General features: G+C 52.3%; 7 protein-coding genes across 7 annotated transcripts; 2 read left to right on the top strand and 5 right to left on the bottom strand.

The window, feature by feature from the left end:
• Positions 1-344: 344 nt before the first annotated feature.
• Positions 345-2016, bottom strand: J4E86_009141 (uncharacterized protein; the record flags this gene model as incomplete). Its single annotated transcript, XM_051449648.1, has 3 exons — positions 345-1157; positions 1205-1743; positions 1791-2016. The coding sequence occupies 3 exons, from the start codon at positions 2014-2016 to the stop codon at positions 345-347; spliced, it is 1578 nt and encodes a 525-aa protein (XP_051298985.1).
• A 181-nt stretch (positions 2017-2197) lies between these two features.
• J4E86_009140 (uncharacterized protein) lies at positions 2198-3851 on the bottom strand (the record flags this gene model as incomplete). Its single annotated transcript, XM_051449647.1, has 2 exons — positions 2198-3431; positions 3508-3851. The coding sequence occupies 2 exons, from the start codon at positions 3849-3851 to the stop codon at positions 2198-2200; spliced, it is 1578 nt and encodes a 525-aa protein (XP_051298984.1).
• Positions 3852-4244: 393 nt separating this feature from the next.
• J4E86_009139 (uncharacterized protein) lies at positions 4245-5710 on the bottom strand (the record flags this gene model as incomplete). Its single annotated transcript, XM_051449646.1, has 5 exons — positions 4245-4752; positions 4801-4972; positions 5134-5434; positions 5514-5523; positions 5571-5710. The coding sequence occupies 5 exons, from the start codon at positions 5708-5710 to the stop codon at positions 4245-4247; spliced, it is 1131 nt and encodes a 376-aa protein (XP_051298983.1).
• A 461-nt stretch (positions 5711-6171) lies between these two features.
• J4E86_009138 (uncharacterized protein) lies at positions 6172-7302 on the bottom strand (the record flags this gene model as incomplete). The annotated part of the gene is made up of 3 exons (XM_051449645.1): positions 6172-6656; positions 6719-7018; positions 7077-7302. The coding sequence occupies 3 exons, from the start codon at positions 7300-7302 to the stop codon at positions 6172-6174; spliced, it is 1011 nt and encodes a 336-aa protein (XP_051298982.1).
• Positions 7303-8033: 731 nt separating this feature from the next.
• Positions 8034-10259, bottom strand: J4E86_009137 (uncharacterized protein; the record flags this gene model as incomplete). Its single annotated transcript, XM_051449644.1, has 5 exons — positions 8034-8145; positions 8193-8502; positions 8551-9294; positions 9342-9951; positions 10008-10259. The coding sequence occupies 5 exons, from the start codon at positions 10257-10259 to the stop codon at positions 8034-8036; spliced, it is 2028 nt and encodes a 675-aa protein (XP_051298981.1).
• Positions 10260-10506: 247 nt separating this feature from the next.
• J4E86_009136 (uncharacterized protein) lies at positions 10507-11446 on the top strand (the record flags this gene model as incomplete). Its single annotated transcript, XM_051449643.1, has 2 exons — positions 10507-10560; positions 10787-11446. 2 exons carry the CDS (start codon positions 10507-10509, stop codon positions 11444-11446), a joined length of 714 nt encoding a protein of 237 aa, XP_051298980.1.
• A 659-nt stretch (positions 11447-12105) lies between these two features.
• MAT1 (CDK-activating kinase assembly factor mat1) lies at positions 12106-13316 on the top strand (the record flags this gene model as incomplete). The annotated part of the gene is made up of 2 exons (XM_051449642.1): positions 12106-12346; positions 12394-13316. The coding sequence occupies 2 exons, from the start codon at positions 12106-12108 to the stop codon at positions 13314-13316; spliced, it is 1164 nt and encodes a 387-aa protein (XP_051298979.1).
• Positions 13317-14940: the final 1624 nt, after the last annotated feature.

The following is a 14940-nucleotide window of genomic DNA, read 5'->3' as shown; positions in this document are numbered from 1 at the left end:
TTGGTGCCGCACAGTTCTGGTCTGCCTAACAACGCGACAGCAATATCAATGCGGACTTGAATGATAAGAAACCCCTCAAGCACCATGGTGATTTCCGGTAGACTTTTTGTATACATACACGTCCGACTCAAGTAATGCTAGGGAAACCGCTATTCATCCGACTGGAAAGATCAACGTCGTGTCCGTCCTAGGTCGAGGTATACATGCTTTTGTTCTTCTAGCCTCTCTCCAAATTTAGTCCTTGCGAATGGCACTGTGAACCCCGGGTAGGGGAGCTTGTAGAATGTAGTCTATGGGTATCTATAAGTGCACTGTCAGTCTGGAAGTCCGCCCGCCAACTGCAATCAAGCTGCGCTTGGTAGTCGCTTCCGAATCTCGGCAATCATATCAGTCCTGTTCACCAGTACACCGTCTTTCTCGGGGTCGTTGTCGTCTTTGATTCCCAGGACCTTAATCTTGACCTTGCCGTCTTTGAGCTCATCCTCACCAAGGATGACGAGGAGCGGGACACCAGCCACCTCAGCTTGTTTGAATTGCTGAGGAAGTTTCGGCTTCAGTTTGTACGAGAACTCAGCCTTGATGCCTGCAGCCCATAGCTCTTGAGCGACTTGCATACGTTCTGTCAACAGGCCGGTGAAGCCTTTACCACCAAAGGCTGCGACGAAGGCATCGACATCTTTGGCACGCTGTGTCGACTGGCCGCGGGCTTTCATGATGCTAATGATTCGGTCGATGCCGAAAGATATGCCAACGCAGGGAATAGGCTTGCCACTGAACATGCCCACGAGCCCGTCGTAACGACCACCGGCGGCGACACTTCCTACGCCGATTTCTTGCTGCTGACCTTTTACGCGCGGTGCTGAGCCTTCTGTAATTACCTCGTAGATGAGCCCAGTGTAGTAGTCTAGACCTCTGGCGAGTGAGAGGTCGAAAGAGATCCTCTTGCGGGCACCAAAAGCATCGAGGTATGAGAAGAGCTGTTCCATCTCCCGAACACCCTGGCTGACATCTTCCGATTGAGAAAGGGTCTCGTTTGTCTTGAGATAGTCGATGATGTCGTCGCCGCCTTTGCGCTGCACCCATTCACCAATCTTATCCGCGATGTCTGCTGGCAGTCCCTTGGTCTCCATTTCTTGCTTGACCTCTGACCATGGTAGCTGCAGCATGTTAGTAATTGGCAGAGACATGGAGATGTTCAGCTCACCTTGTCTAGTTTGTCCACAGCAGAGCTGATCGGCCTTATCAGTTCTGCCTTGACGCCAGCAGCCTTGAACATGCCGTCTAGAATCTTCCTGTGATTTATCTTGATCGTGTACGAGTCCCACTTGAGCGCATCGAAGACGTCGGTCGCAATCTTGAGTACCTCGGCATCTGGAATCATGGCGTCGTAGGAACCCGCGATATCGAAGTCGCATTGGTAAAACTCTCGCATGCGACCCTTGGTCATGGCTGGTTGGTCGCGGCGGTACACCTTAGCGATTTGGTATCTCTTGAAACTCTGGACGCTAGGGTTCATGGCGAGCCATCGTGCAAGTGGGACGGTGAGATCGTAGCGCAGTGAGCAGAGCTCGCCGCCTTGATCCTGCAGATCGTATATCAACTTTGAGTCTTCTCCATATTTACCGCTGAGGATCTCTTTGAGTTCGAAGACGGGCGTGTCGAGTGTCGTAGCGCCGTGGCGCTTGAAAACTTCCGTTACTGTTTGGAACAGGTTGTCGCGAAGTGCGGCATCCTCGCCAGTCCCTGACATAGTTAGCGAGTCGTTTGGGCGCAATGTGGGCAAAATGTACAGTCGCGTGTGCCCTTTGGCACCTTCAGGTTGAACGATTTGTTCTTGTCTTCTTTGCCCATGTCGTCGTCGAAGCCCAAGGGCGAAGTTTGCGTAGAGAAGCGGCGGCGGGGTGCAAGAATGTAGGTTCGGATAGATGTTCGGCTGACTTTACGGTATGCGAAGGTATATCGGAGGGCGTCTTGGAAGAGCGCGGGGCAGACAAAGTGGGGTGAAATGCGCTGCATGGACCTGGAAAGTGACTCAATCGCCCAAGAGCAAGCGCGCATGTGCAAAGAATCGTTCTACTCCGCGACTTGGCCCGTGCATCTTCACACCGACGTCACAGCGGGCGGTAGCCAAAATGTAGTCACAGGATTACAACGAATAAATTGATGCATGGGTTTCTAGTCATCGCGCTGTGGGCAACTACCAGAGCAGTCGAAATTTCAGCAGATCTCTTTGTCCATAGCACTCGGCTACAACTGTCAGAATCATGTCGATGGCTGCCTTCGTGTTCCAGTCACTCTCGGACAATGGGGTAATGGACTGCGGTTTGGCCTGCGTCGGCTCGAAAACTGGCGCCAATTTGGTGGCACTCGCAGTTTGCTGCAGCTCTCCTCGGCGTATTTCTTGTCGCTGCCTCTCAGCCTCGACCCTTGAAAGGTGATGATGGACTTGCATTGGGGGCATATGAGGCAGAGGCACTTGTGAATGTACCAAGCGGTCTCCGAGTTGCGCAAGAAGACGCGCTCGAGCTTCCTCAAGACCTCCATCTTCCGGAATGCTTTCTGATTCAACTTCATCCTCAGACATGATCATCTCTGCGTCAGAATCATCCGTCTCTTCAATGACTGTGTTTTGGCTGAGCACGGCATCGTCATTTCTGAAGGACGTCGTGTCTAATCCATTGTCTTTCTCATTCGAAACATCGCGCAGAGTTTGTGTGACTTTCGGCGCAAGATGTCTCGTGTCGTGAGCTCCATGTGTCTGTTCTCCAGGATCGGTCTCTGGGACCTCGGGACTAGTGCACTCGCCCTCTTGTGCATCACACGTCAATGTTCTGTTGTCTGCGTAGAGTCGGCCCACTAGCCGGCCTGCGCTGAGCCCCAAGTCTCGGATCCTGCTCACACGCTCATGATCCAAAGTACCGAAATCTCCAACTAGGGCCAACAAGGTCCATATCCAGCTGCTCTTCTCCCGGGATATCTTAGCTGATCGACCCAAGGCTAACGTGCAGCCTTGTAGAGCCATATACAGCGTCGACTCGTCAATGTGCATGATTTCTTGGAGAATGGGTAAGTCCTTCTCTATAGTTTCCGACCATTTCTGCTTTCCAAACTTCTCTACTTTTGCGCGGCTCGCTGCTGTGTCTGGTAGTCGTCCATACCTCCGCATTTCGGCGAGTTTCTTGCGAAGGTTTCGAAAGCGCTGGAGGAGAGCATTGGTGCAAGCTTCCTGTGGATCAAGGGCGAACGAGTCTGTTTCCCACTTGGTAGCGTTGTACTCCCAATCCACGGCGATCCAGGTTCCTTCCCTGTATATGACGCGTTGAGTATCCATCGGGCTTTTGTATTGCGATTCGTCATGGTCTGAGTCGAGTTTGCCAGCGTTGAGATTGTTTGGGGCTACGAGTAGAGTGGGAATCGCCGATGCTTCAGACCTAGGCCTCATGTATAAGCGATGGACTTGATAATGCTCTAACGTGAGGGGGTGCAAAAGATGAAGTAAGCACTCACCGGACACCGTGAAGGTAGGCCAACGCTTCGCTTGTAGACTCGTCGGATGACTGCTCTTCACCGTCGAGTCCTGGTAGCACCGTCCGTGTCCCATACTCCTGGTACGAATCTACAGCGCGCGGCCGGTTTTTTGGGTGCGCTGTGATGTGCGCGATCCTCGCGCGCTTAACACCAACGGCCTCTTCTTGCGCGCACTTTCTTTTGCTGCCGTATGCAGTTGGGGACGCTGTCGAGGAGGATATGGAGGGCGGCTGCGTCGACATAAGGTAACCATCGGGCCGTTGTAGTTTGTTGTAGCTCTCACCGTCTTTAGTAACAGCCAAATTCACCCCCACGGTTGACATGTTTGCGTTGGAGGTTGTAGAGTCCTGGCTCCGGTTGATGAGTGATTGCGGAGACGCGCTCGGGGGTGACCTACATCGGTCTAGCGTGGCTCACGCTGGCACCACACATGTATGCGGGCCGGCACAATCAATCTCAGGAACCTTGAAATGCGGAAGGTACATATTTGAGTATCTGAAGTTGAGGTTGATAATGTGTGGTGTATTTCACTGCACTATAGTTACGTGATGTCGTGCTCCTCGTACAGCTACTCAGCCAACAGCTCTAACATCTAGATATGATGATGAGTTCCTGCGGGCGTACGCAAAGATCCCCAAACAAAGGAATTTATAGTGGGATTAATCCCATCAACCCTTTCCATCTCCCTTTATGGTCGAGACCCAGTAGCTTGATCGTCATTGTCCCTTCCGTTCGATGTTTTCTTTTACCGGCTGGTAGGGGTACTTGATCGTGAGACACCAGATGTCCAGATAATCGCAGATCGTCCAAATAACATCCACGATGAAGCTTCCATGCACACCGACAGCAAGACCTAGACACATGAACACAAAGGCAACCTGATAAACATCGTTGCCCAAGGCACTTGGCCAGCCGACACCAATGTGCTCCTGTAGCCATGGCCCGAGCGAATCGATCACTCCGTAGATGAGAGGGTACATCAGTACGTTGCCTCGAGGAAATCGGGATTTCGTAAGGTGAGAGATGATCATGCGACCCACCGAGTACGCGTTGATGAGACCAGCGTAGAAGATGAACGGAACCAGATGGTGATGCAAGATCATAGGTTGCAGGTACAAGTACGCCGTGATGAGGACCCAAGCCGCCCCGAAGGTAAGAAGACCCAGGAGAGCGACTCGCGCCTTTTGACCACGGGCACGACGCGCCTTCATTACATTTTGCGCGCTGTGTCATTGTCAGCCTACTGTCTCGTACAATGGCATGTGTTCATACCTCGAAACAGTGTTAAACACGAGCACAACTCCTCCATAGACCATATACCATTCGTTCCATGCCAAATTGTACAGCACTTCTGGAATGAATCCTTGCTCTTTCACTCCGAGACTTTGGATCATGGAGCGTTGCCAGAAGCTACCTCCACCAAGGTAGGCCGTTGAGGCATACACTATGCACAAAGTTATGATACCCTCGACTGGCCCAGAGATAACACCAAGAGTCAGTGTATGGGTATGATACTCATCCCAGGTCTGCACGTAAAATGTCAGAGATGCTGCAGTAGTTAGCAAGATAAGATGCAAAGCAAGTAATGTCAAGGTGCTGGCTTACATGCAAAGAGCGTGAGGACTGTCTTCCAGCCTTGGCCAAGATTCATTGTCGCAGAGAACAACAATACTTCCAGTGTCGTATTGATCGCATCGACTCCATGATCGAACAGCTCGCCTAGAGGACCGCTCTGGCGAGTCCTGCGGGCCTGACTCCCATCCACAGCATCAAATGTTTGGTAGAGGAACAGTCCAATGGCCCAGCTGGCGTACACCCAAGGCGGACAATCTTGATCAAGGGTCGGTGTATACCAGAGTAAGGTGAGGAAGTTGACTATGATGAACCCGAACCCAGAGAGTGTTATCTACAGCATCATGTAAGTAAGGACGAAGCTCTTGCGGCGGGGTTCGACATATAAAATCTTTTTTTTATGCCAAACTTACAAGGTTGGGTCTAAGACATGTTAGTATTGCTTTGTATGAGATTTTGGAAATACTCACGCCATCCACATAGGAAAGCATTTGATGACCACATGAGAGTAGAAAGGCTTGAGGACATATTGTGAAAGCAAGCTGTGATCCACGCCAGAGTACTTGTACTCCCTGAGCTTTGGTAGCTTATCCTGTCGTATGTACACCATGGTGTGTTATTCGCTTAGTACTAGCAACTGTTGGCGAGTTGTTGTGGGGTTCTGGCAGCGAAAGTGATTTCGGCGGCACTTGTTGTTGCTATGTGGTGGTGTGCCAAGCGCAAAATCTTATGACGTAGCTACCCGTCCGCCCGCCGGTTTTGGCAACATCTTAGCGTCGAAACGGTATGTCAGGTACGATCGCTACCTCGGTGTGCACAACGAATGAGATGAATCATCATATTCTACGAATGTGTATCTGAGATTGATGCAGCCCCTCGCAACTTCGCACCACTTAGACGCTGGAGGCTTGATGACTCCACTAGCGATACTTGCCTCATTCTGGAACATTGTGATCGATCTTGCTCATATACATGATTCAGCAGACATGACACCCTCTCACTGTAAGCAGCGCACAGTGCCATTTACTTGGTCGTACACCAGATGAGTGGCTTGATCGGTGCAATCGAAGCTTATGCAACAGTGCTCCAGGAGCAAGGAATCAAGATCCTGCTCCTCATGGTCTGGATGAGCGGCACGGTCTTGTGCACTGTCTCGCCCCAGCCTTCCACACTCCAGCTCTGTTCACGACGGACCTTGCGTTCCTCCAGGTTGGCGAATTGCCACAGATGGTGTACTGTGTTCAGATCACCGATCTGGACGAACCAAGCACCCACACCCTCCATGACTTCCCGCCTGGCCTTCAAGCCACGTCGCCAATGTGTCTCCCACTCGAGCAAATTGCCAGGATGTAGTGTGTACGAGCGCAATTCGAACAAGCCACCGAGCTGGCGTGGGGGTGTCGTAGGCCAGAAGGAGAACTCTTGCATTAGGGAGTTGTGCTTGGATTTGATCAAGGTCTTGAGTTTGGCATCGAACGCAGGGAACTCTGGATGGGATTGGATGTTGTGTAGCGATTCGTGGTAACCCTCGTAGCGTTGGTACTCCCAGATATGTACTTTGGTGCATAGTCAGCATCGTTGAGAGAGATGCGAGCGTTGGAGCGAGTTGCAGACTTACCAAAGGTGTTGCAATCTCCCACTTCAGTCCTCCAGCTACCTACAAGATGGACCTTGTTCTCGGGAATGGACGCCATCTTTGGGTACCAGCTTCCAACCAACTCGGTGTACTCTTCGACCTTGTCTTGCAGTACCTCGTGGAATACAATGGAGTGGACGTATTTGCCGCGAGCTAAGACCTGAGAAAAGCTGCGCTCAATGTCCTTGTCGAGTTCGCGGCCCTCGGGCGTGCCGTAGATGAGAGATGATAGCGCACCGCCCTTCTTCTTGCCGTTTTCTTGCTCACGGGCGCGGGCATCTTCTGTAGTTACTCACGTTAGCGCTCTTGGGTAATTCAGGTTGGGCGACGTGCAACGGACTCTCTTCCTGTTCCTTTCGCTTCTGAGCAGCTACCAGACCGTCGCGGAAGCTCTTCTGCTTCTCGTTGAAGCTGGCAGCACTATCGGGTGTGATGTCGGCGAGGGTAGGAGCTCTAGCCGGGCTTTGTGTTGGAGCGCCAGCACTGAAGGCCTGAGAGCGGACGGCGGTGGCACACGGCGGGGAGAGGATGCCGCGCACACTGGCACAAACACGGCGTGTGAGCATGATGGTACTGTCAGGACCGGAGCTGGAGGGTAATGTCAAGTTGCACACCAACGCCGACAGCGTGTATGAAGTGGAGTAGTGGTGGTGTTTGTGTCGGTTTGGGCGGGCTACAGCACAGCTTCCCCTCAATCAGCCTACTGCAGCTCTCCCTGTCAAGCTCACTAGCGTCCCGCTGCCTAGGTATCCGCCCGGGGCACTGGGGTAAGCGCGCCCCACTGCAAACCTCACCAACCTCCGTCACGCGTCTACATTGCTCTACTGGAAGCGTTGCAACGCTGTTTACATTTCAATGTCGCGCAGAACACTTTCATCGCGTCTTCAGGCCAACATCCAGATCCATGGTCGTATTCTTTGCATCTAATCTGTTGACATGATCGTAGAGGCCCAAGATGTACCACGAGACTAGAATGAGACCATTTGGATCAATTCACTTCCAAACCTCGACCTCGAACTTCGCTGTTCCTGACTGCTCCATCCCTGCGTGTGGCTATTCATACCCCTTAGCAAGCAGCGAGCAGCGACCATGCCTTCTTATGATGTAGCTTAGTCCCTGCTTTCCTCGTACTCTACCATAATCATACACAAAGTGCTGTTCACGAATGCGGTAGCCGTCCCGCACAAGCGGAGCCCACATTGGATTAGACATTGAACACCTAGAGTGTAATAGGAAACATGATTTGAGATTGCAAGAACATGACAGACATGAGCCCCTGCCCAGGCAAGATAGGTGTTCAGTCCTCGTCAAATATCTGGAGCACGTTGTCAAGAATGGTAATGATTACGCGGGCTTGCAGACCGGCATCGGCCATATTGTTGCCTTTATGAGGCCCCATTATGGACGGCCTATACGAGGTTAGTCGATACATAGATTCGATCGAGTGATGACTTACGCCCAACAGATACCCAGATTTGCGGTGCTCATGCGGTTAACCTCGGAGGATTGCTGCACACGATGCAGATGCAAAACAAGGGCACGAAGTGTCGCATAATTCGGATCGGGCAAAGCATTGATTAGCGCGTGCATGGAATCACGTCGCATGGTCTCGTCATCGATGCGTGCAGCATCGATATACTTGCCGTAGAATTCGCGGGTGAGCAGTGGATCCGGAAGCTCGCGGAAGAATTGTTTCAGCAAACCAGCCACACTGTTGACGTCGTGCTGAAACGACTCTGGGTTGCGGAAATCTACTTGGGAAGCGTCTGTATAGCGTTAGTCGCTCGCATTGACTAATTCTCATAATCACCTACCACTGTCAAAGAGAGCTTTCATTTGCTGGATATGCGACGAGGTTCCAGGAATCCGATAGATGCCCTCTACTTCCAGTCCGTATAGATCCACAGCCTGAATACACTGATAGACTACCATGGGTACGGGTGAGCCATCTCGGTGGAACAGGTCTTCCAGAGTGACGCCAAAGACGGGATTGACCGGGGGTTGGGCGTTGTTGTAAAGAATTCCGCTAGTCTGCTGTGCCGTAGCCTGACCGACAGGTCCACGAGGATAGTCTGACTGTGGGTAAGGCGTGGGCCCCACGGGTGAGTAGGGCGAGTTGCTGAACTGCGGCGCTTGCGAAGGCTGTGTTTGCGATTGCAACGACGAAGGTGGCAGCTGTGCGGGACCCCCAAACGAGGGCTCGAGACTGGAAGGGCCCTGAGGCGATAGAGGGTTGGCATCTGGCTGCGGCATGGGGAAAGAGGGCGGCGGCTGACTCTGCAGCTGCATGGAGGTACGTCGGTTACTACTCGCAGCAGCAGGTGGTGTTGGATGTGACCGCGTCTGCGCCTGTGTCGGATGCTTCAGGTACTGTAGCTCTGATTTGGTAATGGGTGCTTTAGAGGCATGGCTCAAAATATATTCGTCAAAGTCGCGCTCATTGTTGATCTGGTAGATGAGCTGGTTGATGCTGGACGGGGCCTGAGTAGTCGCGCCCTTGAGTGGCTGTGGACTGACGACCTGGCCATTGTTGACGACAAGTTTCTCGTTGAACGAGGCTATGACAGCGTCAGTCGAAGCTGACGCGGGCAGCAGGTGGACTTACCGTATTTCTGCATTTCCATAGTCAGAGCAGCGTCGGTTTCCTTGATGAGATCCAGCAGCGCAGAGACAGCCTGGGGCCGCAGAGTCGCGACGAGCTCTTTGCGGGAGACCTGTGCCGTCTGGACTTTGCTGGCATAGTCCTGATCTGCCGCCTGGGTCTTGCGCTGGAGGTCCTCCTCGTGCTGGGCGGCTGACTTGGGCCCTTTCAAGCCAAACTTCCTGCCCGCACCTGTGTCGCCTGTCTTGACCCGGTCAAGGTCTTCGGCGAGCTGGTCGTACTTGGCCTTGGCCTTCTCGGCCAGCCGTTCGGCGTCTTGAACCTTGTTCTCTGCCGAGAGCCCCTGCTGCTTCCAAGTTTTGCGGCTTGTATCCATCTTGTTGGCCAGCTGTAGCAGGTTCTCGTGCATGGCGTGTAGGGCAAGGCCGAACTGGGTGCCATTGTCGGCGATGCGCTCGTTTGCGTGGAGGACCTGCTCGAACTGCGTCTGGTAGCTCTCGTGCCGCGTGTCAGGCTTCCGCACGCCGTCGAGCGTCAGACGGCTTAGTTTCTTGAGGCTGCCGGCGTGCTCTTCCTCGAGAGCTCCCCGGCGTTTGAGAAAGCTGGCAAAGTCCTGCCCAGCGTGTTAGCCGTCGGAATGCACAAGAGCCCGGCTTCGTGGCCACTGACTCTGGCGCTCGCAATGCTGGCCTTGAGGCGGTTCAGCAGGGTGGAGACGCCCACGTCTGAGTGCAACATGTCTTGCACGCGCTGCTGCGTCTGCGCGTTGGGGGGTGCGCTCCCTTGGTCAGGCGATGTGGGAGTCGCTTCATCCATGGGCGAGGCGAGGGCACCATCATGCGTGGGCGACGATACGCTGTTCGGGTCGGCATGGACGCTGTCAGTGCCCTCCATAGGCGGGATTGCATTCGGGGCAGCCATCGCAGACGCGGCTGTTGTGGCAGGAGGTAATGGCTGCGTCGTCGGGTCGCCGTCGGAATGCGCAATGCCGCGCGCTTCGGCGGAGGCGGAGATGCTGCACGGACAAGCTCCACGCAACGTCATCCTTCCCGCCGTGAAGTTCTGCCAACCGTCCTCACGCGCCTGATCAAGCACGGCAGCACCGTCCACCTTTCGCAGCCTGCCTCTCTTGACTCACGTCTTCACCCCCCTCTTGATCCGTCTCGCCATGTCTAGCGGCTTACCGGATGAGGTGGTGACCTGCCTCCAGAATGCCCGCTTTGTGAGTCCCTCCAAACACTTTTATCTTGTCTCATCTCATTCTTCCATCGGGATCACATTCAAACACACGTCGCATGCTTACATGACCCCTCCTCGCTTGTTTCGAGCAGTTCATTTCCCCCCAAACCCTTCCTACCAAGTGTCGTGATTCATACCCGCCTCATAAACACGTGCAATGCCAACACACCCGATCCCTCGTATGCTTATGTGCTAATAAGTTCAAACAGCTCCATCTTGCAACATGCTCGGAAAACATTCCTCACGTCTCGTTGATGAACTACACCTACTTACCTAACACTCCGTATTCTCCAACTCCCACTATCATCATGACAACACCTTCAACTTCCCGCAAAACACAAAATCTCGAGGCCAACACTCGAGTATCTCTCCTGGTGCATGACTGGATTTCTCACCGCCCTCCAACCTTGAGCCAGCCGGGTCGCTCGCCTTCGCCGTCAGGTCCAGCACCACGTTCGGGATCCTTGGCCGAACTTCTCCTTGGCATGAACACCGCGTCCCTGAGTCGCATCAGCGCCACCATCAATGGCGTTGCTGAACTCGTGCCTTCTGGCTCCGAGGAAGAGACATGGTACAAAGCCCAACACCTGGCTAACAACACCTTTAGCCCTGGTGGCGAGGACACACACTCGGCTCCTCCCGCTGGCGAAGGACTGTGGGGCGGTGGGGGCATAGGTTCACGAGAAAACGCTGATGAATCACTAAGAGAAGGTGACGGGGGCACCAAGTGTTACGTCGAGGGAGCAGAGGTCAGAGTTGTCGTAGTCAGGGTTCGTGACGGGCGCATCGCAGACTGGAAAGGCCAAGTCAGAGATTGGAGCCTTTCAGAAAACACACAAGAAATCAAGCCGAACGGAATGTCGTCATGAGAATCACCAGGAGTCTCTTTTTGGAAACGACCGACATGTTCGGAATTCTGCGGCTTGTGTCGCGTATGCAAGGGGTTGCCGTATTTGCGCAGCATCTGGTTAGTGGCATACCTTTCATCAAATCAGGTACACGTATCTTAGCGCTATCTCGTGCGTGGCTTGATGCTATTTCCTTTGTCTCAAAATATCACTTAGCGGACAAATGTTGGGGTTTTCTCCAATTCCATCTAGTTTTCACATTCCCAAGTCACATCACAGTGCATGTCATATCGGATAGCATTTGTGATAAGGCTCAGTATCCAGACTACTTCTAACAACGCTATAAAGGGGACCGTCCAGGATTATTTACGAAGTGAAGGAGACTGAGACAGTTTCATCAGGTGAGCGAGGAAATACTGTTGTTGACGTACCTATGCACTGACCATTGCAAACGCGCAGACTCGTTGCCTGGCCTGCTCAGCCTTGGCGCGGCCACAAACAAAGTCTCTGCTCTCACCATCTCGTCGAAATACCACCCACTTCCACTACTCAAACCTTTTTTTTCTTTTGCAATTGCTCCAAAAACTCTACAGCAACCACTTTTTACAACCTATACCCATAGCAACCTTCCCTCCAAATCACCTTTTTCAAACTCTCTTGCAACAATACTCAACCTCGTTATGTCAAGCAATGATTTCGTTGCCCGTCTCATGCGCAACCCGGCAGAAGCGGAAATCGACAGATTTCTGCAGACTCGCAGTGGCAAGCAGATGATCCAGTTGTTTCGTTTGATCCCAGATCCTAAGGCACAGGCTGCGCTCACAGCGAGGCTGCTGCTGCTCGGACCTCCCGTCAACGATGCTCGCTTCACCACTCCAGAGAAAGCCAAGAAAGCTCTCAACGCGTTCGTTGCTTTCCGATGTAAGTATATCTCTCACTATTGCAGTAACCCTCACTAAATTTTGCAGGCTACTACGTCACTGCCTCTGAGTTGAAGAAGTGGCCCATGAAGAAGCTCTCCAGCATCATCGGAGCTCTCTGGGAAGCCGACATGTACAAGTCTTACTGGTCTCTAATGGCTAAGGCCTGGTCTACCATCCGCGACCAAGTTGGAAAGGTCGAAGCTCCCCTAGACCGGTTCCTTATCATCATCTGCGGTCACCTCCACATACCTGAACCTGAGTCATACCTCGCCTTCTATGGATGGTCTCTCTCAATCAATAAAGAGGGTAATCCTTTCATCTCTCGCGACGGCTCCCTCGAGTTTGCATGCATCGGCGCCGGAGTTGCAGACATTGCGCTCTCTGTTGAGGACATCATCGCCTACGTCCAGTCAATGGGATACGCGTCTACCTATGTCGCTATCGAGGGCACCTCATCGTCAACTTTCCTCGGACGCTCTGTCAACTCAACTGTGGAGAAGGGCGGTCTCGCCTTGCGAGCGACACCGATCGTAGCTCCTGTAATCGACCGCCGCATCGTCGCTCGCAACAAGCGCCGCGCGAAGCGAGACATTGCTAGGACTTCTGCTTTGAGGATAAACATCGAGCAAGACATCCTCGCCGCGCACAGGGCTGTCCCTGGACACACCGGCGAACACGTACCTGACCGTTACCCCACTCCTGCTCTCCCCAACTACGACATCAACCCGTTCTATCAGCAACTTGTTGGTTATCTCGACAGCCCGATTACGGACTCTCAAGATGATGCAAATCCTCAGGCTGACGCAACTCTGATCGACAACGCATTCGTCTCCGACACCATTGCTTACGGTAACATCACCAACTTCGCATCAAGCATGGTCTTGTATCCAGATAACTTTGATGCGTTTCGCCCAGGCGCCAACGAGGATACAACCCTTCCTGCATTCGACGATGTTCTCAACACTTGATCCTCGAGACACGTAGCCTGCATCTTCACATTTCATGTAACGGAGGCCCGCACGTCACTCATCAACGATTTGCGCCTCTCGGTACGCCGGCGAATCCCACACATCAACACTCATTTCCAGTCGATATGTTCCGCCTTCTTTTGGCAACACAGTCGGCTTGCCTCTACGTCTCGATCTGGCATTCCCCTTGCTCTTAGCGCACTCAAAAGTCTTTCACTTGTCACCAGCCTGCCACGTTTTCTTGTGCAGCACCCAGTCAAGCACACCTTCCACTCTTTCCCGGATTACGATTACGATCACAACCCACGATACCTCAGGCAATGTGCATACAGAATGAACGATCCCATAAAAGAGGCTTTTGAGTCTTGATGGTGGGAACATGGGTGAAGCGTGTGTTTTTTCTCTCGATCACGACCAAGTTGCCTTTAACGATATATGGTTCGTGGTCACTACTTCAGATACCCCGTCCAGACCCTATGTCTTACACGGTGTAGCATACACATCGTCGATCATACGCGCATGCGCAGCATCAGAAGAACATATCAACCACAAAAAAAGATAGATAAAAGATACCAAAAATGCACACAAAAAGAACTCACCTCTCTCCCCAGCGTGATTTGAAAACAATATGCAGTGATCTGCTTGCTGACTTGCTTGACCAACGTGACTTCAAGCTGACATGTAAGGAGATGTATGCAAGTATGTGATTGTAATGTTGGTGGCTGCATGGAAGGATGTGACGGGCTTGCATAATGGTGGTGTTTCAGTCCCGACACTGAGGTCGTTATATAGTATTCCCAGTGAAGCTGGCGGACTTATCAGACCACTTATGAGTCGTGTATTAATATCTCTGCCGCTGCGGTTTTGGAGGGGTGGTGGTGTATTGGTGCCCAGGTGTCATAATGGCCGAAACTGTCTCGCCTCTCGCCCGAGCGCGCCCATGTGCCGAAGGACTCGGATGTGCCTAGGCGTAAGCGGAGGTGACTCATAGGGTTTGAATCAACATCTGGGTTCTCTAATAAGTGGATGGGACATATAGGTACGACATCTTCGTTCGGTGTCGGGTTCCAAGGTTGGATGTTGGAATCGAGGATGGCTGACTGGCAGGAGTATCGCCAACGCAAGCTCATGTCTAGCCTGGCAAGCACTTCATGAAAGACTCTTAAATATATAAAGATGAGTTAAGCAAATTTTTTGTGACCTTACACACAGTGGTCGTACTGTCAAGTCAACAGATAGCTTATTATAACCCAGTCCAAGAGGTAGCATCTATGTACAATGCATTTCTACATCAATCCTAGTAAGCATGGAATGAAATATTTGTATAAAACTCAATGCATCTCTGATAGCTTTGGGCGTGACCGACGTACGAGTGGTGACGACCGGGCTCTGGCTGCGAGGAGTCACGACCGGGGTAAAGGGATACCTATCCCTTTATGACTGAAAAGCCCATAGACCTTTCAGCCTGTACAGAGCGCCTGTTAAATTGTCTTTTCACTATTTCAAATGTTTCTTAAACTTATCGGTAGTGCTTTAGTACAGCTATATAGAGGTATATGCCTGTCTGCGAGGCAGGCCTACGGGCTGACAAAAAGCAAGATAGTGACCCCAACACACTTACTAG

The sequence above is a fragment of the Alternaria arbusti genome (genome assembly GCF_024043155.1).
Source record: "Alternaria arbusti strain BMP 1465 chromosome Unknown scaffold_16, whole genome shotgun sequence".
Taxonomy (NCBI): Eukaryota; Fungi; Ascomycota; class Dothideomycetes; order Pleosporales; family Pleosporaceae; genus Alternaria; species Alternaria arbusti.
Note: the sequence above shows the minus strand (reverse complement) of the source record. Positions and strands in the feature narration are given on the sequence as shown.